Genomic DNA, 26,768 nt, shown 5'->3' with positions numbered 1-26,768 from the left:
TTGTAGGTGTTTGCATGGCAACTAGAGTTTTGTTTGCTTCTATTTCAAACTCCTTTAAACCATGAGAAAAATTGAAAAAACTGAACCTGCATCATCTGTTTTCTTTCTTTTGTGGCTTAATTAGGACTTGTTGCTAAAACAAATTGATGTGACCCACATTACAGGATAGGAAAATGGAACAAGGAAAAAATACCCTAAAATTAATGCCAGCATGCTATATGCAGAGATGAGGATTTTCAACCTTATGTAATAGAAACTTTTTTAAAGGTCACCACCAGCATAATTTGCATGTTCTGGGCTTAAGTATTTCTTGTATTTCCTCTCCACATTTACCTTTCCTGAACTCCACTCTGGCCTAAATACAACCAAATATTTAATTAACCTAGTAATTATGTAGGACTATTGGCTACATGAAATCATTCAAATACAAGATAGGTAGATTGTATAATTTTAAATCTTCTTATTTCCAAATGTTCTGTGGAGAGAGCTGGTTAATCAAAATAGCAGCTATTAAAACTCTTTAAGTCATCTGCACAGTTAAATTCAGAATTAATTTTGTATCGTTGATATTATAGCTGATACAGATATGTTGCTTCTGTATCAGGAGACAAACTAAAATTTCTTTATAATCTTGTAGCCTTAACCTTGAATTTCTTGGCTTGGTGTTTAAAATATCCAAATTAGAATTTTGAGGGGTGGCTTGAAAGGAAGGAGAGAGTTGAAAGGGTACAAAAACTATGCTTGCCAAGTAAGTTTACAAGACACAAGTTCTGTATTCAGTTTTGGACATGAATTTTGTTTTGTGTTTGTATGTGCGTAAGAACAAAACTTGAGCAAACTGGCTAAAGTGTTTGTGGAAAAATATCAGAATATAGGAAGGTTTACTTGTCTGTACAAATCTATTAGAGCAGGTAAATAGATAACAAAAATATTTTTGTTCTGCCTTTATGGGACCATTGTTTTCTCCTGAAGTGCTAACTCTCTTATTTTACTATTTTTAAGTTTGTGGAGAAAAGGTTTTTTTTAAAAAAAAAGTAATCTAAACTATTCAGATAGTATGTGATGGATGCATTAAATACTGTTTTAAATATATTCCTGTTGATAGTCAGTGTTCATTATCAAGTTAAGTGATGTTGTTATTAGTCATTTAAGCTGTGTGCACATCTGCATGTATATTTTTTCCTTGTAATAAATCCTAATTGAAGAACTATTAAAAAAATGTTCATATGAATAACCAAAAAGAAAAACGCAAAACATTGCTTGGACAGAATTTGACTAGCTTTTGAAAATGGTCATCTTTCTAGCATGCTTAGAAAAGATGCAGGTGCAGATTCAGGATTTTCTCTTACTAACATTTATCTCTGTATTCATTTTTACCTCCTGTGACTTAAGCAGTTATGCTTTGATAAAGAGAACTCCAGAGGAAAGTTGTTAACAGTGGCAAACAGCTGGTCTCTCCAAACTGCACTGAAAATTGCGGAGCTAGCACTGCGAGTAGAATTCACTGTTGTGCTCTATTTAGATAAAGTGCCTTTGACCAGTCTTACAAAACTGTGCAACCTACTAGGATAGAATTTCTCATTAAGTTTCTTTTTGTCTTTTATTTGTTACTTTTTCATCTAAGAGAAAAACTTGTGTTTCTTTAGGGGAAAAAAAAAAGCAAAAAAGCTAGTAATTCTTATGATGTTTCTTTTACGAGTAGATTTCTTCTGAATAAATTTTCTGATTTTTGTTGTGTATGTATGCCTTAGAAGAATTATTTAAATGGAAAGCAATCAGGATTTCTTTGCTGTTTCTAGTCAGTATAAATGTAACTACATAAGAATAATATTTTCAAAGAAAAAAAGCAACTCTGGGAATGAGGCTTGACATCAGTCAGCCGGAGGATAATCATAGTTTTGTTTTGTGTAGGAATTTTTTTCTGAACAATAATTAGTTCTCACTTCTTAGTAACAAAATCACCTTAGCTTGCAACTAAAAAAAAAATCTTGTGAATATTGTGGTCCTTCTTATAAAGATATCTGTAGTCTTAAAAGGACTTTGAACTATAACAGCTTATATTCAGAAATGGGCTGACTTTTTAAACGTATTGACCATCTCTCTTTATAAACTAAATATAAAAAAAAGGAAAAAAACCTATGTGTATCTATTTTACTCGAAGCATATTTTCAGATAATAGGATTGCAGATCTGATTGTGCATAGAACAGGGCTGGAAAGGGTGGTTTCTTACTTATGTGCAATACTTTAGTAATTAGACCTCTCGCACAGGATAAGGGAGAAAAAGATGTAATTCCATTTTCTTCTTGAAGAAGAAAAAGTTTGGTTGACTTTCAGTGTTTATGCTGCTGTTTATGGGATATACTTGAACAGGAATGAGAGTCTATATTTTAAATTCTTGTTGAAACTTTTCCAGTCCAATGCAAAACAGAGATTCAGTCTGCTGAGAGTAAGCGTGGTGATAGGCCAGTTATGTCTGGAGTCCCCTTTCTTACCTAGAAGGGAGGGGAAAAACTGGCCTTTAGTCTCTCTTCTTCAGAGCTCCTCTCTTAGAAGTTGCTGTTGTGGCCAGTTAAGATTTGACTATGCACAAATAAACAGTTTCATTGTGAAGGACTAAAATGGCTTTGTTCTCACACCCTTGGGTATCCTTAAAAGCATGTTTTAGACCTCCGAAGAAATTCAAACGCTGTTCCCCAGTGCAGAGGAGAGAACTGAATCCTCTGATGTTTCACATCCTGATTAAGTGCTGAATTCCAGGAGGTGGTTCCATAGAATCGCTTTGTCTATTGAAGGGAGGAACTTCCTTCGCTAAGGAAGTTCATCAGGGCACTTACGATCCTAGAGGTTTTGTTACATATTTTCTAACGCATCTCTTTTTTCCTCTCTCCAGTGTGTCACCCTCAGCATCTCTGTGATCAGCCTGCTTAGTTGTTGAATCCTGAGTTTATGACTTTGCTCTTGTTTTCAGTATTTATGTTCTACTTTGTATAGTAGGATACTTTACTGTGAGAAAGCTTGTAGGGATTGAAAATTAAGGACCTTAAATGTTTATGTGAAGATTGATTATACGTATAATAAGGAAAAGTTCCTCAAACACTACACTAAAAATCTGAAGTGGCAGCAGGAAAGTCGGAGTTGCCTTTCATTTGGCTAATTTATTACTTCAGCTACGTTCATTGTGTTTTCTTTGAACTTAAAGCTCTTTCTTTTCCATCCATTTCCCTGTTCCGAACTAGTACATTTCTGATTTAGTTTATTAAAGTCCTCTCATAATATGCACAGGTATCTTTATAACCATATAGACTAGAATATATAAAGTGCAGGGCAGACATCTAGTGTTTAATGAGAATAATCATAAAAAAGCCGCCCTTTTTTTTTTTTTCCCCCTAATTTCCATTAAGGTTGCAGTGCTGAAAATGATTTCTTGTATACCAAAAGGAAGAATCAGTTTTTTATCACAAAGAATTTATATTGAATTTATAGAAGTAAACCTTTACCATAAACTTTAGATCTTATCTCTAAAGATTGCTGTCGTGATTGTAAAACAAACAAAATTTTGGAGTTTGGATATTTGTGAAAATGTTGGAATGTTTAATACGTGATACCATAAGTATTGTAGTAAAAAAATCTCTGTTCTATCTGTAAAGTAAACAGAAAACAGTAACCTGTCTTCCTCACAAAATTAAATAGAGTTTGTGAAAGCACATCAAAAGCTCAGATTTGTCCCTTGGAAGTGTCTTATTCCACCCTTGTTACACTGAATGAAAACTAAAGATGAAAATCTGTTTTACCTCATGATAGCACGTGTGATTATTATGGTGTGTGGACTTCTCAGAATGGAACAGTTCAGCACAGATGCTTATTGAGTCTAGATTTTAAAATACACGTCACAAAAAGTATGTATATATACACAGAAATGTGACCTATCTCACAGTAGTAAGAAGGGGGGGAAAAAGAGCTTCTATTTTAACAGGCAGGGGGAAAACAGTATCAACAGAGAATTCTGTAAACTTCCCTTTAATAGGTATTTTACTAAAGATACTTTTTACTGACCCCACCCAACAAACCTTTGTGTAAGAAGTGTTTAAAAAAATTAACTGCAATTTTATCACTGGGAATGGCTTGCAACATTTTTATTGTTAATCGTATTGGAAAAGATAATTTGCCAAAAATGTCAAGCGGTAGTAGGCCATGCTTATACAAGAAAGGTTGTTTTCTGTCTTTGTACTGCCACTAGTTCAGCTCTGTTGGTGGTAGGATGGTTCTATTGTAACTTATTTTTTTACTTCTTTCCCATATCCGTTTTTTATCACTGTGCATTTTGCTTTTAAAATGAGCACGTTCTAAAGCCTCCCGATGATCTAGCTGATGGATAATTTTTACTTCTGAAATGCTATTTTCAGATATTTCCCTGAGGTTAGTGTTCTGTTGTTTTTCCTTTTACTGTGTTTTTCTGATTTCTAGTAACTGCCTGCTAATGTGGAACCTTCTCTTCATGTGATAATCCATAATTGCTTCTGTATTACTTCCTAATGCACCTTTGTGGGAAATAATTATGCACATTACAAAAGCTTAGGTTGATGCTTTGAAGTCTGCATTTATTTTTGTGCTAATAGTTGACTTTTTTTTTTTTTTCCTCTAAGCTTCTTTGCTTGCACTTTGGTAGTGATCTACAGGTGGAATTAATGCTGTTAGTCTTGATTGTGAATTATACTTTTGTAAAATTAACTAAATAGTATAGAGTGCAGAGTTACAGCAAAACTAACTTGAAAATAGTTTTTAAATTTTGAAACAGTTACACAATTGAGGTGAATAATAACAATTTTGAATGTTAGTGAAGCAACTTGAGTTGCTTCAAAAAAGAACCAACAAACCTGTAGTCACAGCATTTGAACACAGTAGAACAAGACCTTGCAAGAAGTCTGTGCTGTTGACTTAGCTATCCCGTTCTTGGGTTGAATTTTAAATGTATAACTATTGAATTTAACCTTTGTCTTTCACAAAGCTAACCAAAATTATGTTGCTTCGTATTTTGAACTATAGCATTCAGGGAGATACATGTGTAAGCTCCATTTTTCAAGTGGGCGTTAACGTATGCTGTTCATTGGGTGTATGATTAGTTTTGTGGCCCTTTGGTCCCTATTTGGAGGAGTCTCAAGAGTTCCCCCATTTTATCTGTAGCCTCCCTTTTCAGGAAGGAGGATGTCTGCCATTTCTTTGGAATACATGTTCTTGCAATCAATTGGTTTTTAAAGGGCACAAGATAAGGTTGTGGGTACTTGGTTAAAGGTGAACATATGTGTGTTAGTTCAGATTGGGAGTGTACATTTGAAAATTACTTCTTGACTGTCTCCACCCACTTTGTTTTTATTCATTGTGCTGTTGTCCCTGCATGTACTTAATTAGGTTTGAGTGAAATGAAACAGAAAAGTATGCTGCAACTGCTTATGGGCATTCAGCCAGGTAAGGTCTAGTTTGCAGCAATCTCCCCAAAACACGTATAATATGAACTTCAGGTTCTCACCATCAGTTGAGTGCTCTATGAATTCACTTTCATAGTAAGATCTGGTATCTGCAAATGCAGGTGCAGCCGAAGTGAAGTTGCAAAAAATTGCCTAATCTAATGCCTGTTAAAACAATATAGGTTTTATATGCAATAGACATATAATTGCATGTAAAATTTTTTCCCTTAGTAAGCTGTTGATTTCTCTGTATATTTGGTGACTTTTACCCTTTGTTTAAACTTCTTTCATATGTTGCTCTAAATCACTTATGCATCATGTGAGTTGCTGAAATGTACTAGTCATGAGGACTTTCTTAAAACATCTGTTCTGTTTGATGTATTCAAGTGGCTTTAAAAATAGTTAAAAAATACACTAGTTATAGAATCAACTGCCTGTAGTTTCTTTACATCCATTTGAAAAGTCTTAAACTCAGTTGGGCATTATTTCTCGCTTTTTCTCCCTTGAGCTGTTGGGCACTGCAATTGGGAATTGTTTGCTGGATGTTAAAACCACATGAGGTATATGTTGTTTTTCAAAGTAGCTGTAACATTCTACTGTTCTCTCCATCTACCTGTTGGCTATATTATCTAAAGACGTGTGTGGGAGGAAGGGCAGAGTGATGGATCCTGAAGTTTTTATTAGGGTTGCTGTTAATGAGACATGTTTGTCTTTGTCTTCCTCCCACCCAAAAGGAGCTGGCTTTTTTTTTTTTGAAATGCAGTGGGGAAAAGAATAGTTTGCTAAAATTGAAGATGTAAATAAGTTGAATAGTGTATTATTAGTGGATATTTTTTTTTCCCTCCTTTTCTGGTCCTTAAGAAGAAGAGAGTATGTTGATCATTAGTCATTTGTGTTAGCTTTAAATTGTACAGGTAGTGTGCATATTGTCAGAATTTGAAGGAGGGGTAAGTGAGATGAATTAGTGTTAGTCCTTTCTGGAAGGGGAAGCAAAATCAACACCTCTGCTACTTTTAACAAATATGCAACACAACTCTTGCCTGTTTTGCCTTTATGGCATGTGGTGCCTTGCACTCTAGGGAAACAGGCTTTGCTCTAGCAAAACTCTCAGTAACCCTTCTTCAGATCTGCTGGAAACAAATATGAGGTGTACCAGGGGAACAGTCCTGATCTGAACGTTGTTTGGCAAGAATGCGTTTGGTTGATTTCCAGTAACACTTTTGGAAGACTCAAAACTACATTTTAGAAATTAGCTGTCTTTTATTCTTAAAGCAGTTAGCAAGTTTCAAATGAACAGTCTCTACAGGGTACTCGGGAAGCCAGGTAGAGGAGTGCCAACATGGAGAAAGTTTTTTGGGCAAGGGCCAATTTAACAAATGCAAGCAGGCAAGCGTTGTGTGCAGATTTGTATTTCAGCTTATGCTGATTGATTTAATGTCCTCAGAGCTCAGGCACCAAGGCATACATTACGGCGAAAATACTACAGTACAGTGTGCTCGGTTTCATTCGCTGCTGTTTGATGTTGGAGGATTAAGGGGAGGGGAAAGGATCAACTACCCAGGATGCTCTGTTAGGCGGAGTAAGTGAATTTGATTGTCGTCAGAACTAGACTGCCATATGAGTTCTGAAAAGCGTTTGGCTCCTGAGGATAACAGCTCTAAAAATAGATTTGGAGGAGAGGTTTCTCTTGGGTCCAGTTTCGGGTTCCAGCTGAGCTGGCTTTAAGAAACTTGTTTGCTTCTGTTGCAAGACTACAGTGAAGAGAAATCGTTTCTTATTCTGTCTTCAGCATTAGTTTTTGGAGATATCGACGCACTTGCTCTGTCTGTGGAAATCGAGCACTAATGTTATGGCTGACGACACAGGTATAATCCTAACCTTTTTTGTGAACAAATGGAAAATGCGTAGTTGCAAATACTGGTTATGTCTGAGTTTGTAATCAGCAAAGTAACTGGCTTACTGTGGTATGTTGGTGTTTTCTAGCCAATTTGCTGTTCTAGTCTGAGTAACAGGCTGCCTCTGTTCTCTGATTAAATGTTCTCTGGAGTAGAGGTATTTCATGAGTTTATGGCAGGTAGTTAATTGTACCTTAGGTTTTGCATGAGTAAGGCACACATTAACATAAGAGACATTGTTTTGTCTTCAAATATCTGACTGTAAAGTTATTTTTTGAGTATGTGAAATTACTAAGTGTCTTTAACGTAAGCTAAAGTAAAAGTAAAAAGGTTTTTGTACATCTTTAGGCATGACTCTTAATGTGGGGTGGGTGAGGTATAGGACCTTTAAAGATTTGCCGTTGAGGAATAGAGCCCACTTTAAGACTTTCTGATGTCTGCATAAAGACATCTGGGGTTGTAAGCACAGGCTTACCAGATATGGCAAGTGACCTACTTCTGATTTAGCTGGCAGCATGTGCAGGGAAAGGGCTTGAATTGAGAATTAACCATCTGGAATGAGCTCGGAGGCAGCGTCAGTCCTTTCAGTGTTTTGTTCTGACCCTGTGCCTGGGGTTATCTGCACAGAACAGAGGTAAATTTATGTTATGTAACTTCCATTTTTCAGGGATTTACATGAAACAATCTTTTAGAATGAAAAAAAATATAAACAGCTATGCTTCGTTTCTTAAATAAGTTGTCTGTTTTTCACCATTTTTCTGGTGTTCTTTTTCTCTTTTTTTTTTTTCTTCTAATAAGTAAAGCCCCTTTCTTCAGAGGCAACTAGCAGTAAACAGTAGAAAACAGTAAGGTAGATAAGTAAGTGTGAAATACAGTAACATTCTCTTTCCTGTTTGCCCCTTCTAGCACCTGGCTTGCTCTAGGACATTGTTGTAACCAGGCTTCATTTCAAATATGTACAAAGCTTCCGTTGACTACATTAGAACACAAGAGTACTGAAGTTCTGCTGTTACGTAGTATAATTGTTTATTTCTGAATATTAAAACTTCCAGCTCAAGAAAATAATTTTCACATACAATTGATCATATTTCTGAATGTACTGGCACACACTGCTTGTCTTTGTCTCTATTTTCAGACTACCTGTACATTTTTTCCCACAAGAGGGACATTATGATGAGTTATGTATACGGACCTTGCAGATATGTAATTAGGGTACAGGGCAGTAGTAGTAAGCAATACATGCCTGAGGTGAGGCTAAGTTGTCTTGGTTTCTCTCTGAATATTGTTGGACAGCCTATACCAAGAGAAGTTTCTGTTTAATATAGAAACTAAACTAAATAGTTGGTATTTAATCCTTGTACAGAGCAGCCTTAATAAAATATTATTATTTTTTTTCAATAAAATGCTGAGCTGAGTAAGAGCTGAAACGAGTCAAGGTTTTGTTTTTTTTTTTTTTTTTTTTATTGGTCTGAACTAGGTATGTGGCACAATGAATGTAATAAAAGGTTAGTTTATTACAGCTGTAAACCTGATGGCAAGCAGGGTCTGAAAGTACTTCTATATAATATCTATTACAGAAATAATTCAGTCAGTCACCAGTCTCTCATTACTTATCTTTTAGAGCTACTCCACTTTATTCCAAAAAACCAAATCATGTTGATATTTAGCTGTTGAGAGTATTTTTTGTCTTTTTCTATGATCAGTGTTGATAAATACATCAAACATTATTTGCAGTTAGTATGATAAAGTTAACTCCCTACCTTATTATATTATCACAATATTCATGACAAAGTTCGAGTATTTAAAAATAAGTAAGAAATAGTTTTACTTCCATAACTAGGACTCAATATGGCTGAATGGGCAGAGGCTGGTGCTTAGAAGGGAATGAAGTGGAGCAGGCTGGTGGACATGAAACTGTGGCCAAGTGCTAGTCTTGCAGCAGTAGTATCAGGAGGCAGAAGAGCAGTCCACAGGATCTTTTTGGATGCACATTTATTTACTACATTTGTCCCTGTTTACCTAAAATGATCCTACAGCAATGGACCAAGCAATTTATGTCTTCTGTAGTGGTGATGCCCAGTTGAAACCCCCTACCCATATGCTAGGTTGATGTCTTTCTTTTCCCAGTGATTTGTTTATAACTACTGCATTTTTTTATATGCACTTACTTTCCATATGTGCAGTTATAAATGAAGCTGTGATTTGCATTAAGTCTGTGTGTCATCCTTTTACTTGTATGTTTCTTGGGACTGGAAGTCTAAAGATACTCAATATGCTGTGGATCTCTGCTTGATTCTAAGCAACAGGGAAGACATTTTTAGCTGGTACAGTGTCTGAACTTGGGGACTTACCCTTAATAAGGTGTAGATTTTAGGGCCTTCTTGGACTATTTGAATTTTCATGTTGATTCTGTGAGCTAATTCAATTAGCTTTGAAACTTGCTTCAGAATAAATGCTTTTCTTCCAAACTGTTTCTGCTGGTCTTATTGCCCTCTGGTGGCAGTTTGAGAACTGTTGTCGCAAATGCAAAGCATCTCAAAAATGCTAAGCTCTGTATAAAATATACACTAAAGGGGAAGGAAGGGGGGATTTCCAACTAAGTTGTTAAGACAAATTGCATGTGGGTTTTTGGTGTTTGGTTGGTTATAGGGCTTTTACTTAGATGTTCGTTGAGCTTCCTGCTGTAATCCAGTGATATGAAAAGCAAGTAACAGTGGTAAAGTTAAAAGAAAACGAACAAAAAAACCCCAAACAAACAAAGTGTTACTCAAGTGTCTTTTATTCTGTGTAGTCATAAGAAACAAGATTTATAGTTACATCCTCAATCATAGTTTTCTAACTCTTACCAAATCAATTTTTCCTACTTGTTTGCCTTATTTTAACAGAGTCTAAGCATGGAGGAGGAAAGAATGGAAAGAAAGAAGGCCTCTCTGGAAGCTCATTTTTCACCTGGTTTATGGTAATTGCTTTGCTGGGAGTTTGGACATCGGTAGCAGTTGTCTGGTTTGAACTTGTAGATTATGAAGAAGTTCTGGGTAAGAATTTTAAATTTTAAGATGCTTCTAATAATTATTATGATATACATTAAATGGAGACCACTTTAAATTTCTAGATAGCTGAATTGACTACTGCAGTGTTTGCAAATGACCTACATGATAAGAATAGGCAATGTAGTTCAAAACGTACGTTTTAATGATGAACTCTATTAATGGGATTCTCATAAGACTGGAAAAAGTTATTAACATACTATACTTATTAAAGAAATCTTCAAGGATAGATCTGGATCTCTTTGTAACATGTATACATGTAGTGCATTTGAAATATCATCTAAATATGCATTATTTCAGTTTAAGCTCTCAGAAACTTGCAGTGGTGGTTGAAAGCGAGCAGCTGAGGTTACCACTCCTCTGATGGACTGTGTTGCCTATAGAGGCGCGACAACTGATCAGTCGTGCTCTCATGAATGGGCTGTTGAATGACGTCAGTTTTAAGCTTGTAACAGTGATGGTTGTATCTCAATATGCCAATGTTAAGATAGTATTGTTAATATAATAACCTGGGGGTGAAAATTAATGTCTTAAATGTCAAGATGTATGTCCATAGATAGAGCTATTGTCCCTGATGTTATAGGATTCAACATGCATTTTTGCAACTATTAGTTTTACAAGAATTACATTACAGCTTTATGAATCTGTTTGTACATGCTTTTTTGTTCTGGACTGATTTTAAGGGAACCTTCTCGTTTGAAACTTAATTGGGTCTAGTGATGCAAATAATGGTTTCTGTATTTTTACCATGCATGCAGCCAAAGCAAAGGATTTCCGTTATAACTTGTCAGAGGTCCTACAAGGTAGGATATTAGAGAAATAAACTTGCTTTACAGTCCCCTGGCTAAAAATTTTGGTTTACTTTTTTATGTTTTTAATTTTTTAGAGAATTACTGTTCTTCTACAACGACATGAAACTCGGTCACTTCTCATCATCTCTCTCATTCTTCATGATTTTGAAGATGATGCAATTCTTATTTCTGGAGAATTACATTTATTCCACCAGTCTTTGTTTTTCTGTAGACCGATTAAGATCCTTTCTAATTGATTGCTTCCGTACAATGGCAATGACTTTATATTTGTCTGTTCGAGACCCAAGTCTGAACTTTTTCTTCCACAAAACTGTTTTCTGATTTTTGAAGTACCATGTTAAGAACTGTATTTCATTTCCTTTGATAGCAATCAAGTTCTGCCTCCACTTAGAGAATGACAAGTGTAATAATAAACTGGCAAACTATAAGGACTTAGAATTCTTCTGCAAGCAGTGTGCAGAGTTTCAATCCTATTAAAAGTTATGTCTGAATTTTATCAAAACTAATTTGATAGTTCTCACCAGCACACTCCTAATCCTGGATATCGTAATTCCATGCTAAATTCTTTTGAATAGAAACTGTCTTCTCATTTTGCTTATACTTAGGGCTGGTAGAGCTGCAGTTTCAAAAAAAAAAAAAGTGAGAAGCCTGATGTATTAGTCACCTATAAGAGGATCAACAACTTTTTTGTCTGTAGTAAATGTTACACAGTTGTTGATAAAATTATGATTATTTTTCCTTTGCCCAGGAAGTAGGTTGCTTAGCTTTTATCAACTTGGCACTAAAAATTATATACCTTTCTTTTTTCCTTTTTTCCTGAGAATTTAGAATGGCAAGAAGCGTATAATCAGAAAACAAATGGTGATTATTTGATTAATTCTTGTTTTATTATTTCTTTTCCCTCAAACGTGTTGAATGTTCCTTGTGAACTTAACATGCTTTGCTGAAAAGAAAATTTAACATAAAGCACATCACTTAATTAAAGATTTGTTTTACATTGTGAGCACAAAAATAAATGTGTGGAAAAAGACTAACTTGTATCCAGTCTGAAGTTTAGGAAATGCAGAAAGGAACTTAGAATATTTTTGAGATTTTCCAGGAAATATAAAATGTGGTTAAGAAGTGTAGGGCTAAATCTTTAAAAAAATGTTGTAACAACTTGGCATTGACAGTCAACCATTGCGCATTGAAAGTACTGTGCTGGAGACAAACTGCTGAATCCCTAATTCTCTCTTTCTCCTCTCTTTGTATTTCTAGGCAAGCTTGGGATATATGATGCTGATGGAGATGGAGACTTTGATGTGGAAGATGCTAAAGTATTGCTAGGCAAGTACAAACATAGGTGGAATAGTCTGTATAATTCAGTTGTCGTATTCATGTTTGTTGCTTTGTTTAATGTCAGAACAATACTTCTGTTTTTTCCTAGTTAGAGAACTTAAACTGATTTCATTGTGGTGGGTTTTTTTCGTAATGCAGGTTGTAGGATTGTGTGTGCAACTTGTAGCAAGTTGTGTTCTTTTCCTCTTAATATATCAATGTTAAGTGGAAAGCATTTAATTACTTACAGGATGATTTTGAAGTCAGGTGGTTGATGCTGCAGCATCGACTGTTGAAAGATGGTTGTGATTATTATTAAATTTATCAGGTGCAGGCCTTAAGATGCTTCAAGAGTTAAAACGTTGTTTATGTTAATGTGTTAAGCCAGGGTCATTTTAAAATTACTTCCAACAGGCCTTTGTACTTCTTAGATGACTACTTGTTTGTCATATTTTTGTACTGTCTTTCCTCTATTCAGAGTTCTCCACAAGTTTGTTCATTTTCTTTGCCCTTCAGAAGTCCAGCGTGACATGGATTTTTCTTCTTTGATGTTGAAACACTAGTTGTAGGGTTCTATTCCTTGTAGTTTGGGAGAATGTCTTTCTGCTTACGATGTATCTTCAAAGAGAAATTTCAATCACTAGACATGCTTTGTGATATTGCTCTTCTACCTTACGTCTTCTAGCAGTTAAAGCACTACCATCGTCAGCTTCACAATCATAGACTGGGTAGATACTTCTTGCATACCCGATTTTAGAAAGTTTACTTTTCATTAATTGATTTGTTCAAGTGTAAACCTTTTCTGAGCACAAACCTAGTAAGTTAAACAAATAAACATAACAAGAAAAAAATGCCAGCATAGTAATAATAGCTTGAGCAGAGGGCAAAGTGGAATGTCTGAAACTAGTCAAAGTTTTCAGTAGTGTATCAATAGTATATTAGGATGTTATGACTTGTTATTTGAAACTCATACTCCATAAAAATCAGGTTTTCATCAGTTTATTTTTCCTCACTTATGTTTGCAGAAATTAGCAAGTCTTTTTGGAGGGTTTGTTTAATGCCTTCATAGTTAAAGAAAGGCCATGTAATCAAAATTACTGAACCAGTTCGCAGTGGTGTGAATGCAAGAGGCACTCCAAAGAATCTCCAGTGCTCTGAGTGACTTCAGAGATACAAATTGGGTGTTAAATATAAATGGTGAATAAGATAACACATTGTATAGTTATAATCCTAATCTTTATCTGTCTATTACGTAGTGTATAGAAAATGGATATCAATGTTTTGTAGGATTCAGATTGTCAAACATGCTGCTGCTTTGTTACATCTCTGTTTTATGCAACTTGATATAGCTGGGAATTCTTCCAGTACATGACAGTGTTTCTATTATAAGCTTGTTTTATCACGCATTTAAACCTTATACTTCAAATGTGACATTAAAAGGTCACAGATCAAAAGTTATTTTTATTATTTTTTGAATGCTTGCTTAGAAATGTGATTTAATCTCATTTAAGTTTAAGAATATTTTCTGCAGTACAAAGGAAATGGTATATTTTGAAAAGTTATATGACATTGATAAAGATTATGAATATATAAATATATTTTTCTAATAACTAGCATATAATATTAACTGAAGTTCCCAGTAAATTATTGTGCTTGTTTGTATTTAACATTTAATATGAACTAAGAATTGAACACTGCTATGATGCAGAAACTAGAAGACTAAATTCCCTCTTGAGGAATTTGTAGTCCAGAATTAAGTCTTTGTGGTAAAGAAAACCAGACAGTAAGCCTATATTCAACTACATTAGGGTAACTTTCTAAATATTGAATGCATAGATCCTTTTATATTTTGTTTGTGAGGATTTTCTTAGTACATATGCTGTGTTTGCAGACTTGTTATTTTCTGGGATTTTTCTCTACATCAGACTACCATAACAGCAAATGGCTTCTCTTGTAATTTAATAGTTACTTTAAAAGGAGATACTACTGTTTGATGCTTAATGCTAGGAAGTCATATACTTTTTTCTTTTCTTTAGCTATTACTGAACTATATTGAAATTGTGGCATGTACACTGGTTTAATGTTGTCCACTTCCATAATGTTTAGTTTTCACTACAAATTTAGATATTTAATTTGCATATTAATGCTAAATATATTTTTAAGTTAATTTAATTTTGAGAAATGCATCTACCAGCATGAGTTTTATTTTATATTTCAAAGAATGTTTTAGTAGCTGATGACTTAGTAGTTTTCTGTACTACTTGGGTACACCTAAACAGAAGAATTAAAATTTATTATTTTATTCCTTGTATGTACAAGGTGTGGTAGGGTCTGTTCTTTTTATTTGTTGAAATCAAAGGTGGTTTGATGTTTACGTTCTTTTGAGGTATTTGTGCAATTTTACAATCAATGTGCAAGAAGTGTGTCCTTCTCTTCTTCCCCACACACCCTGTCCCACCAAGTAAGAGAAAAAAAGAGAAGAAAAACTCAGTCAGCCAACCAGCCTTGTTAGTAGAGTTAGTTTTGTATCCATTTATAAAAAAAGTATCCAAGGTGGAAAGGCAAACTTGTTGTAGCTACTCTGCAGTTATCTTGGAGATTCTTTCTTTTCCACAGCTTATTTTTGAGGTTCTGTTTACTGAATTCCTTTTGGTAATGGTAAGAGAGGCTTCTTAATCTGTTTCTTTGAGGTCTGCAGTTATCAGTAATTCTCTTTCCACTTTTTGTCCACCTCACTCTGATTGTTCTTTGGAGGAAGTTATTCTTCTCAGGAGGAGTGTTATACCTCTGTATTTGAGAACTGAGTACAGAGAAAGAGTGGTTTTAGTAGCATTACAAAAAAGTGCATATGTAGGGAGTACCAATGTCTGTTGTAGTAGAATCATTGGAGCCAAACCTTTTTTTATACTTCAGTCCATTTTTACAAGCAGCAATATCCTGAAAAATTCTACTTAAATGGCTGCAGTACTTCGTACAGTTTTGGAGCTGCAGCTTCAGAAAGTCATCAATTTATACCTCTTGTGCATTTAGTTCAGAGTAGTCCAGCTATGCAGGAAATAAAAAACAAAACCCAAACCAAAAAGACCCAACAACCAACTCGAGTTTATCAGCAAACAGAGGATAGTAAAAAGTAGGATCCAAGCTTCTGTAAACTAGCTTTTTTTTCCCCCTGGTTCACCCATAGTAGAAAAAGATGTTTGCAGGCAGTCGTACAAAGATTGCACATTCAGAAAATCTGTGGTGAGATAATAGGAGTTAAAGGAATGCTTTTGTACGACTCAGTTGTTTAGGATAAGTTTCATACTCTTTATTTTTCTCACATTTTACTGTAGCACCTTCAAATATTAAAGGCTTGCATATGCTCATTCTTGTACGAGAGAAGTTTGCAGGAAAAGAAAGGCTTTGTCTTGTTAAATGAATATAGGCAAGCCCTCTGTCCAGGTGGTTGCAGTAATGCTGTTGAATGGCTAAAGATTTTGACTTCCTTGTTCACTGTTTTGATTTAAATTGTAATGTTTAGACATCTCTTGAAATAACATAATTTCCTGCGAGTCACTGATTTAGCATGGCATGGCTGCCTGATTGAACAATTCCATTTTTGTCACCATTTTCAGGCACTTCTTACCATGCTTATGTGTGCTTATTAGTATACGAATTTTACTTTGAAAAGCAGTTGTTCTCAAATATGAGGATGAATGAAGACCAAAAATAGTTTCAGTATTAATTAGCCTTGTTTATTTATTGATTTTAACTTCTTCTAAGAAAGAAAAAAGATAACTATATGGAATAATGTGTTACTTCATGTAACGCAGGCGGAAGTGGTTTTTTGTTTGGGTTTGGTTTTTTTTTAATCCCTTAGTCCCTTAGATTCAAAAGCCATTATATTATTCTTGGCTAGTGGTTTGTTTTGTGGTTTTTTTTTTTTTGTTTTTGCTTTTTTCTTAATTGTAAAGAAAGGGTTTGGGGTTTTGTTGTTGGGTGGGTTTTGTAATAAAGACTATAAGATGTATTCTTCCAGTTTCTATGGTTCCCTTTGGTGTCCTACTCTTTTCAAAGAAAATATGCTGCTGTACTGTGTTATACTTTATGAAGATAATTGTCCAAGATTCTTATTATTGGACTTAGTGCAAGAATGGGAGCATCTACATGGTTCTTCACATGCTTACAGAATCTAAAGCCTGGGGTCGTTTGTGAGTGGTGTTTTGGGGGTTTTTTTTTTTGGTTTTGTTTCTTTTTTTAATGCCAGATTCCAACAGAATAGAACGATACAAATATTTATAAATCTGTGTTTATAATTTCAATTTTATTTTATTTTATGTTTTTTAGATTCAGGTTTCCATTATTAAATTGAGATTTAATTTTTCAGTAAATATACTTTGCTTTATGTCTTTACATCTCACTTGGTCCAAATTTTGAAAACAAATTAGAAAGATGACTGACTACTGTGCATAAAGTTAAGTCTATAAAATTTAATTTTTATAGAACTAAGCCATGGAAGAAGTTGGAGAGGGATATTTATAATACCTTGATTGCCTCCTGGATTCAGTCTATCATTTTTAAACCTTTGCGCTATCCAAAGAAAAATTAAAGAGAATGGCTGGTCACTCAAGTAGAGGTTCTGGACATCCAGGTACAAGGATGTGGAACATCATGGACTTGGAAGTTTCCTCAGAATTATCATTGATACTTTCACTATGTGCTGTAAGAAAAATTTGTTGAAATGCGTTAAACGTCTCTGCCATGAATTCCTCTATCTTAAATGTTTCATTAACCTGCACCTAATATTGCTTTGTAGTCTGCATGTGCAACACATTCACTTAATTTTATGTCTCAACAATCTGTCTTCAGCCTTAGCCCACTTTTCTGCTTCTCCTTCCAACACAGCTGAAGGTTTGTTCTGGTTAGAAGTGGGGGGAAATTCCTCCCTCTCCCACTTTAAAGCTTACCAGTTATTGGTGTTTATCATTGCTTGGTCATTCTGTTGTACTTTTCCCAGAGTGGAAAAGTTGAAATGTTATTTAGTAATAACTAAATTCTAGTAAAACAGTGGATTTTAATTAAAAAACAAAACAAAAAACAAACACACACACATAAAAAAGAGAGCATTAATCATGGTTTATTTGTATTTTACAAACACCAGATAGATCAGTGGGTCTCGTAGACCAAGATAGCAGCTCCTGGCATCAGAGAGTTTAGAAGTGACGAGCTCATTTTAGCTGTCTTTAGCCTGCTTTAGATTTTCTGTGTAACAATACATACACCCTTTACATTGGCTACCTATTCATTTTTATCTAGTATTCTGTATATGCTTAGGTTTTGAATTAATTCCTGAGGATTAATTTATATCATGTTGAATATATATCATAGGAAAAAAAGATTGAGAAGCATGCTAAAAAAACCCAAACAAGAAAACACACTGCAAAACAACCTCCCCAGCAATTAGAGTCCTCACTTCTAAGCAAATTCAAAATTCTGTATGGTAGAATAAGTGTTATCCTTAACAGCATGTCTGTGACAAGTTTGTCTAAATACCATTTGCTTTTAAATGTTATTCTTGGCTATCAATTGCAAGCTCTCAAATTTGAACATGATGATTTATAAAAAGAAAAGGCAAATTGGATGAATTTAAGTAGTGGAGGATTACTGTTAAAAAACCTGTCTAAAGGTAAATCCTGCAGCAAGAAACCTGAATATAAGTGGATTTGGGTTTAGGACTAGGAAGAAGGGAAAGCAAAGCTGCTGCCTTTTTCAAGGTTTTTGGCATAATATTGTGCATGTTTATTGTCCAAATTGTAGTCTGTACTTTGAAAGATTCAGCTTTCTTAACATCTTTCTATTTCCTAATTAGCATTCCTGTAAAGACTGCTGTCTGTGACATGAGCTGTCTTTCACAGATCCTCCTTTTACAGTTTCCTCTTTCCACCTAACTGCTGTCTCTTCTTTTTTTTTTTTCCTTCCCTCTCTCTCTCTTTCCTCTATTCTTGTGTAGGCCTGACCAAAGATGGCAGTAATGAAAATATTGATTCCCTTGAGGAAGTCCTTAATATTTTAGCAGAGGAAAGCTCTGATTGGTTTTATGGCTTTCTCTCATTTCTCTATGATGTATTGACTCCTTTTGAAATACTAGAAGAAGAGGAGAGCGAAGCTGCAGATGATGTTGATGGTACGTCACAGAATGAAGGGGTTCAGGGGAAAAAGACTTGTGTTATTTTGGATTTACAGAACCAGTGACTGAGAGACTAATTTGATTGGCTTTCGAAAATGTCAATGAAATCATCAGTCTTAATATAACAGGAATTTATGGCATTGAGGGGAAACTCCCAAATGGACGCTATAAAGGTTGAAGTAGAGTCAGCCGTGCAATGTAGTTTCGCTAGTTGAAAGCCTTTCAGTGACTTTCCCATTTTTGTGACAGGACAACAAATACTACACAGTTCTGTAAATATGTAGAATAAAACGTGTATCTGCAGTTGTGTAGTTGGTTTCTGTATGTGCTTCAATTTGTGCATTTTGTGCACAAAGCTGAGTGTAATAACCTCTGCTGTTAACACTGTAACGTTTGTCTTTCTAGCAAGCATTAACTGAAGCATTTTGTAACAGCTTTGATTGTATTCTAGCATGACTGCATTTTGTAAATACATATTTATGTTAATCCTTAATATAGACATGACAATGATAATTCTCTTGTGAAATATGATTTTAATAAATAATTTATTTTGTGACTCACTGATTTCTTAGATAGATTCTTTTTACCTGTTCAAATAAAGGCACTTCATTTAAAAGTGCTTGAAAATCTTACAGAAACGTTTATTTCTAAGTTAGCTAACATCTGTTCTATTCAGAAGATATGATGTCACTATAATGGTTCATTCCCACTGATTTGTCTGTTTTCAAACTAAGTTTTCAGTCGTTTTTTTAATATAACAATTGCACCACAAGGACTGTTCTAAATTTTTTTGAGTTCTTTTAAGGTGGGCCTTCTATGGAAGTGGGAAGCTGTACTTATGTATTTCTAATGTAATACTGAATATATTAAAGACTAATTGGAAAATAGAATGTAATGTCTTCAATTCCTTGCTAAATTTAAGAACTTAACGCAGTTTTGCAAATTTTAATCCTTTTCCTGTGAAACTGTTTTATGATAATTGTTCCAAAAATATTTTTCATGTACGTGTCTGCTATCATAAAGTTATTGGTATAGAAAGGGGAGTTTATAATTGTGTTCTGCAGTTTGTATCAGGTACTAAATGCAGAAATTGAGCTGTCATTTTATTACGTGAATAGTGTACTCAGATTATTATTACAATTTATGAAATTGTTTATTGTGATGCCTGCTATGCATAAGTTTGTGTCTGTTTCCCATATGAAGTTTATGCTCTTCCCATATAAAGTTTTAACACTAGTGGATGCAGGCTGAAATTTTAACCTGTCTTTAAATTAATTTTCATTTGCTTTGGCATAGCAATTTTAAAGCAATTTAACATGCCTGTTACAAAAAGACTTTCATTAAATAATCCAACTCAGGGTGTTCTACTCAATATTTAAAAAATAATAAAACAGAATAAGTGTTAGTGCTAAGCAAGTGAAGTTCTTTTTTTTAAAAAAAAAAAAAGAAAGAAAAAGTTTTGAAGTGTTAATACTGCTGCTTAAGATTTACAAATTAATTAGAGCCACATAAACATTAGTCATATTTTCTTCCAAATGTTTGAGAATTAGCATATAAGAAAGTTAATAACATGTAAACTTAATGGGTTTTATTAGGAGATATATGAAGTATAAAGCAAAGAAAATAAAAAAACCCTCATACATTATGAAAATAAATGCTAGTAGAACAACTGTGGAATATTACTGAGAAGTATCTTAGCAAGTGGAAGAAACTTGCAGAGTATCTGGACATAGGAAATAGAGCAAGCGTGGTTTTCTTTGGTGCTTTTTTTCCTCTTTCAATTTGAGAAGCAGATTTGAATTAGAAATAAGAGTTTCATCACTATTGTGGGATATTATCTCTCAGTATGGATTAGAAAAATTGTCATGGAACATTGAATTCTTTTGTAGATGCTTCCTTAATGGAACTAGATAGCCAAGAAGAGGAGGAAAACATCTACTATGAGAATTCTGTATCATTAAGTTTATACCAAATAGTTAAAATACACATTGATAATCTGGTGAAGTTTCAAGTGAAATAGAGATAAATAGGTGGCTTGAACCATGAGAAACCTGGAGGCAATGGTTACATCAGTAAACAGTAAATTAACTTAACTTGGGCTAAGGAGATGAAATGCAGACCAAGAAAGTTCTGATTTGATATCATGAATGTTCCTGGTTGATTTTATTGAGTGTGTGTAAGTCTGCTCAAAACCAATTATAGTGGGGATAAAGAATTTGTAGTCGGAGAAAAAGGGGTGGGAGGATGGAGAGATCTAGGGGAAATATTAACAGTATATAACTTTCTAGAGAGTTTCGTTTCCTGAATATAGGGTTGTTTTTTTTTTTTTTTTTTTCAGAAGTGTTGACTCTTGCCTGGTGGCGTTCCTGTTGAGTTAACAATTAAATCCTCAACAGTGGTGAGAGCAGAGCTGTCAAAGTTCTCCTAAAGTTTGGGATAGAAGAGTTTGATTTTAATGAACTGCATTAATTGTTGTGATTGCAAGCAGGACTTGGCTAGTAAGGGTGGCAGGAAGATTTACGTGACTCTTCACTTATATCAGCATGACAGTTTTCAAAAAAAAAACCAAAAAAAAAACCAAAAAACCCCCCCAAAAAAATCAACCAAACAAAAAAACCCAAAACAAAACCAAAGCATTTTAACAGCAAAGTGGTTAAGCAAGGAAAACTGAACAGTGTCTCAACTCTTCTAAGTCCACACAAACTGATTGAAATAAGTTGTGGAAACTGAAACCTAAATTTTTAGTTTGATTTGTGAGGACTGTCAGTTATATATAATACAGTCAGTATATTAATGTTTTAAAAGAAGTCTAGAAAACTTTTAAAGTGGTTTTAAGGCGTAGGTGGAAAGCTGTAACAGCTTTGCCTTCTGATACGGTTATAGAATAATTATTTTAGAAGGCAAAGCAGCAGCTTTCTACCTACGGTTTTTGGTTTGAGAAGGAAATGGTTTGGTTTAGGAGCAAATTAGTAGCAAACAATATTTTTAATGAGGAAAATACATTGTTTAAGTGATGTGTTTTATAGCTAGTAAAGAATGAAAAATTAATGATGTTAAATTGGACATGGAGCTTTCATTAGCTACCTTCATATTCCTTACAGATTATTTATATTAAATATTACAGAGCTCCAAAAGTAAATGTCTGTGACTAAAGTTGTAGTCTTCCAATTTGGTCAACTCTTTTAGAAATATGTGGGATGTTTTGCTTTGCTATTTTCTCATGTTGGTAAATGTTTGATATTTTGACTGCCAGTGTTCAGTAGAAGTCTACAACCTTCAAACAAAATGCTGCATTAACCTTTGTAGCATAAGGTCTTGCTTGCTTTTTGTGATACTAATGTAAAGAAATCGTAGTGGGAGACTTAGTACCCATGTATCTGAAATGGCTGAGAACTTACGGAAGGTTTGAACCCCAGATTTCTGTGACCACCTTCAATAATATTTAATTTGAAAGTAAGACAGTGTTTTATATGGGGGGAGAGGGAATCACAACGCTCGTAATATATAGAATAACTTAGATTTGAATAGTATAAACTGAAAATTGTTTCCTTATCTGTTGAAATTCTTATTTTAACAACTTATTGCCCATACTTTTTCTCCTCAAAAAACAGCTTTTTTGAGAGCATGTTCAGTCTTTCATGCTGGAAATTTGTTTCAAGGTCAGTGAATAAGGCTTACCACCTGTAGGTTTCATTTTATGGTAATTTTGCATTATTAGTTACTCTCCATTGACTGGCTTTAGAAAAAACTGAATTTTTATGACAGTTATTCATATAGGTTACAGTTGGATGGAGGCGTAGAAGAAGAGTGCATTGAAGCATTAGAAGGATTTTCATTTCATTTCATGGTCAGATGGGGCGAAAAGACCACCTGTATTGTAAACATGGTTTGATTAGTATTTGAGAGCTGGGGAAAGCTGTTGTGTACAGTTCAGTCATTTTGGACAGGTGCATCCTATTTTCCCTGTTCAGTTGCCATCAGTTAAGCAGCTATCATAATGATGGCACAGCAGCATGAAATAAGTTTAATACTGTCTGTCTTATGGTCAGTTAGAATGGATTCCTCAAGATGAGGCTAATAAAGGCAAAACTTGCTTGTTGGTTTCTTATATCTTCTCATATAAAGTGCAACATTAAGAATCTGTGACTTTGGGAAAGAAAATGCTTGCTGCCCCATGTATCAGATTTGAATTTTTCTTCTAATTTTAGAATTAAATAAGCAATTAAATAGGCACGAGATATTAAAACAACTTACTGTCTTGCATTTGGGAGGGTTATAGGTTTTGGTATACCCGTCAGTCTGCATACAGGTAATGAGTTCAGTTTAAGGTAAGTGGGTGATAGCCTTCTGTCAATAAGCTATTTTGTTTAGCAGAAGAACTTGTATATCCAATGTAGCATATTATAAATGCAAAATAATAGTAATAATTATGTGCAGGTGCATATGCAAACAATCATAGCTTTTTCTGACTTGCAGTTCTGGAGAAGGAAAATAAAAAGGAGAGGAAAAAAAGGTTGATAACTGTTTTGCCTTACGGATTTGTATTTCCTTTTTTTAGTCCTGCAGTTTTCACATTGTTCCTAATTTTCTGTGTGGTGAAGGGTTTGTTTTTTTTGATGGGACCTTATGCACAAAGGCAAGAGTCTGAACACAAGCCCTAGTGTTTAAAGTTTGACACTTTCTGTTCTGTTATCCGGGCTTTGCACAAATAGCAAATTCTCTCTGTCATCTGCTTAGTGCTAAGCTTGACCATATGCTTTCAATGGTAAATACGAAGTAGCCTCTTCCTTTTTCACCTGTAAGTGGATAAGCCACCTTAAGTAGCTTACATTTTGTTGCATGATGCTGCAGGTTAAAAGGGTTTATGCAAGTAGGTGGTGTGAAATCAATTTATAGGAATTTTTTCATGTGGCAAAACCTTTTGTATAGCAACGATATTAAAGTTTTAAGTATTATTAATGAGTAATATAAAATTTGCATATGCAAGTATAAACTTGTTTCTCAAGAACAATAAGAAGAAAGAATAAACAGGTTTCTCAATAGATTGTTAAATATGAGAACGGTATCAACATCAGTGAAACTGTTCAAAAAGACAGTGCTTTGTGTTATCTATTATTTTTGTTTTACAATGCTTATCTTTATGAATAAAAAGAGTATTCATATCTTTTGATGCTGAAATTCTAAAGCTGTGCTCTCACTTGTGGCATTCTTTTTGTGGAGGTTGTTCTTGAAGATTTTTATGAGGAAAAAGAGAGGAAGTTACTGGATTTTGTTGCAGAATTGGAATGCTCTGTAATATTCGAAGTTTCAAAGAATCAGTTAAGATACTAAGTTATCTACCATTAAGCATTATGTAAAAATAGCCACTTTGACATGAAAATTTAATTTTGATTATGACTGTTTAAAGCAGTTCTTTGGAAAATATTGGAAACCTATCCAGCTATGGTAACTTTGAAGTCTACTTTTTAATTCACTGACTCCAGTAGTAGCCGTTTCTGACATTCCATTATAACCGCAGATGTATTTATAAATTCTATATTTCTTTTTGTATTGCCAGCACCAAACATTTATAATGTAGGACTGAGTGGAAAAAAGAAGGAACTTAAAAACTGGCCCAAACAAGTGTGAAGGCACTTGAATGGGAACTTAAAATGAGAGTCTACAAGTTCAATTATGTTTCATAAAATTCTGGACGTTGCTTTGTGTGCCCCAAGACTGCGAGTGTCTTAAGTTTTTGCCAATGAGTTTACTTAGATTTCATCACATTGCTGTCTTGCAAAAGTGAAGTGATTTGCACCTATGTCTTGCTTCAGCCTGTTTGGGGCGTACAAATGAGACTTCCCTCTGCTGTAGCCATTGTAGGGACCCCGTCCAGGTGGAAATGAAAATGCAGCAGGATTTCTGTCTTGTGATTATTACATGACGTTAAGACTTCAAAATACATTTTTCTGCATACTTTTCCTGTAAGTTCATAACATGTTAAACTCTACATGATTTACAGAATTATGTTATCAACTATTAATTTGCTGAGAATCTTAACGCTATTCATTGTATTAAAGCAGGTTGAAACAAATCAGTGCTTGCCTGAATATTTAACAAGTGGAATACCAATAATCAGTGAACAAAGTATTCTATAATCTTTCAAAGTAGTGCATATACTTGTATTTTAAAAAAATTAAAATATCTGTATCATAATTTTTGTGTATACAGGTCTTTGTAAAATTTTGTTTTCCCTATCGAGACATGCTTTTAAGAGTGTATCTTAAAATATCCAGTAACATGTAAGGAGCTGGAAATTTAAATATGGCTTTTGTGCAACTTTGAGTACCTTTTATTATTTATATTTTGATTGATGCCATGATATAACAAAGTTGGAGTCTATTCATCCTTTTATATGAGAAAATTATTTACTTATTGTTCTACACACTACTTAGAAGTAATGATTGAATAATGAATTTAGTCAAGTTAGAACTCCGGACTTCAGCAATGATGGTAATCTGTGAGGGAGGAGTTTAAAAAAAGCTTTCATATCCCAGGTATAAGTTTGTAGGAAATTGATGAAAAAACTGTATTTTTACCTGACTGACTGACTTTTAAGAAATTTTGCCCATAATGTCAATGCTGGATACTTTGAAAACATGTAAGATGGGAATTAGATGCAAGCTGGTTACAATGACTTTAACCGACTACATTCTTTAAATTTATGAATATATTTTTAGTGTAGAATAAGGGGGGGTGTTTTGGTTTGTTTTTTTTTTTTTTTTTTTAAGAATAAATGTTGAGGTATATTGATGCAGTTTGCGTAGTTAATTGTTCTCTGGAAGCCTAAGCTCAAGGTTTGGATGTCCAATGTAGACGCGTTGTATGTCTGAATGAGAAGCCTAATGTTGAAACATGGGAATATCTCCTGTAGTTTAATAAGATTATGTATGAGTTTTAGAAATATATTTACCATAATTTTTCTTAACATTCTGGTTGGTTTATGGATAGCAATGTGCGTAATTTTTGTGGTTAAGGTAGTTGTGTTTATAGGGTTTTTGTCTTAATCCACAGCAGCATGATGCTGATAATCCAATCTCCTCTTACTGTATTAGAAAGATGAGGCTAATTATTATTTTGGGGTAGGCTTTTGCCTTAATGCCTCTTGTGGAGCTAGGTATAAAGTACAATGAAGATGCTGAATTACCTCAATTTCTGTTAGTTACAATGGGGAAAGAGGGCAGAACCTGATTTTGGAGAGTAAGGTTGTTTGTGTTTGTTTTTTTTTTAATAAAAATCTTAACAGTCTTAAATAGTCTTAAGTAAAGCAGTAAGTATTTTAACTGAAATGAAATGACAACTGCTTTTTGGAATATGAGCAATACCTTTGCTAAAACACCTATTTTTCATTGGATGAAGAGACATAGATTGTATTTCATTGTAAGAAAATACTGTTTATATAATCTAGAGTACATAGGTGCTTGAAGGTCTTTTGAGTTAATATGTTTATTAAATATTTATAAAATTCTATAGAAATATAAGTTAGTGGGTTTGAGAAAGAACTGGCACAATACCTAGCAGAGAAATCAGCTGGGATATTGGTTGTAATTACATGGCATCATGCTGTCTGGAGAGAACTGAGCTAGCTGTAAGAAATTATGAAGCATTTCAAGTAGCATGCATCTGGTAATGTGGCACTTTTCTTGGATTAATTAGTCTTCCATCTCAGAACTTTGGTGGTCTTGCTACTGAAGATGCTTTATTCTTAATGAGTTAACGTTTGGTATCTCTCCATAGCATTGCAGTGTGCTATGTAAAGATAACTTTTTACGTGGCATGGCAGATTGGAAAATTTTATGTCGTGTTTGTTGAACATCACAGATATGTTCATAACCTATTTCCATTTTGCAACAAATCAGGTGAGGAGCCAGGAGGGGTAGCCAAGAAAAAAACTAAAGTCAAAGGTATTTTTAATGTTCTCTTTCTTGTGGAACTTTATGCAGATAATGATGTCTGAAATGCATGTGCACTGCAAATACAGATTGCAGGTTATAATAATATTTACTAATACTAGCTATTTTGGCTAAGT

At 34.2% G+C, this 26,768-nt stretch overlaps 1 protein-coding gene across 27 annotated transcripts in view; it reads left to right on the top strand.

The window, feature by feature from the left end:
* ASPH (aspartate beta-hydroxylase) overlaps positions 1 to 26,768 on the top strand; it is a 120,792-nt gene that overhangs the window by 9,637 nt on the left and 84,387 nt on the right. For 7 of the 27 annotated variants that reach the window (XM_074577115.1, XM_074577108.1, XM_074577104.1 and 4 more), the window contains exons 2-3: positions 10,244 to 10,393; positions 12,475 to 12,543. In XM_074577115.1, the coding sequence (XP_074433216.1) occupies positions 10,244 to 10,393; positions 12,475 to 12,543 (219 nt within the window). Of the gene's footprint in view, positions 1 to 7,039; positions 7,329 to 10,243; positions 10,394 to 11,163; positions 11,209 to 12,474; positions 12,544 to 18,523; positions 19,591 to 26,598; positions 26,644 to 26,768 lie in introns of those variants that run through there. The other 20 variants (XM_074577099.1, XM_074577101.1, XM_074577100.1 and 17 more) reach the window with 9 other exon arrangements.

The sequence above is a fragment of the Larus michahellis genome, chromosome 2, assembly GCF_964199755.1.
Source record: "Larus michahellis chromosome 2, bLarMic1.1, whole genome shotgun sequence".
Taxonomy (NCBI): Eukaryota; Metazoa; Chordata; class Aves; order Charadriiformes; family Laridae; genus Larus; species Larus michahellis.
Note: the sequence above shows the minus strand (reverse complement) of the source record. Positions and strands in the feature narration are given on the sequence as shown.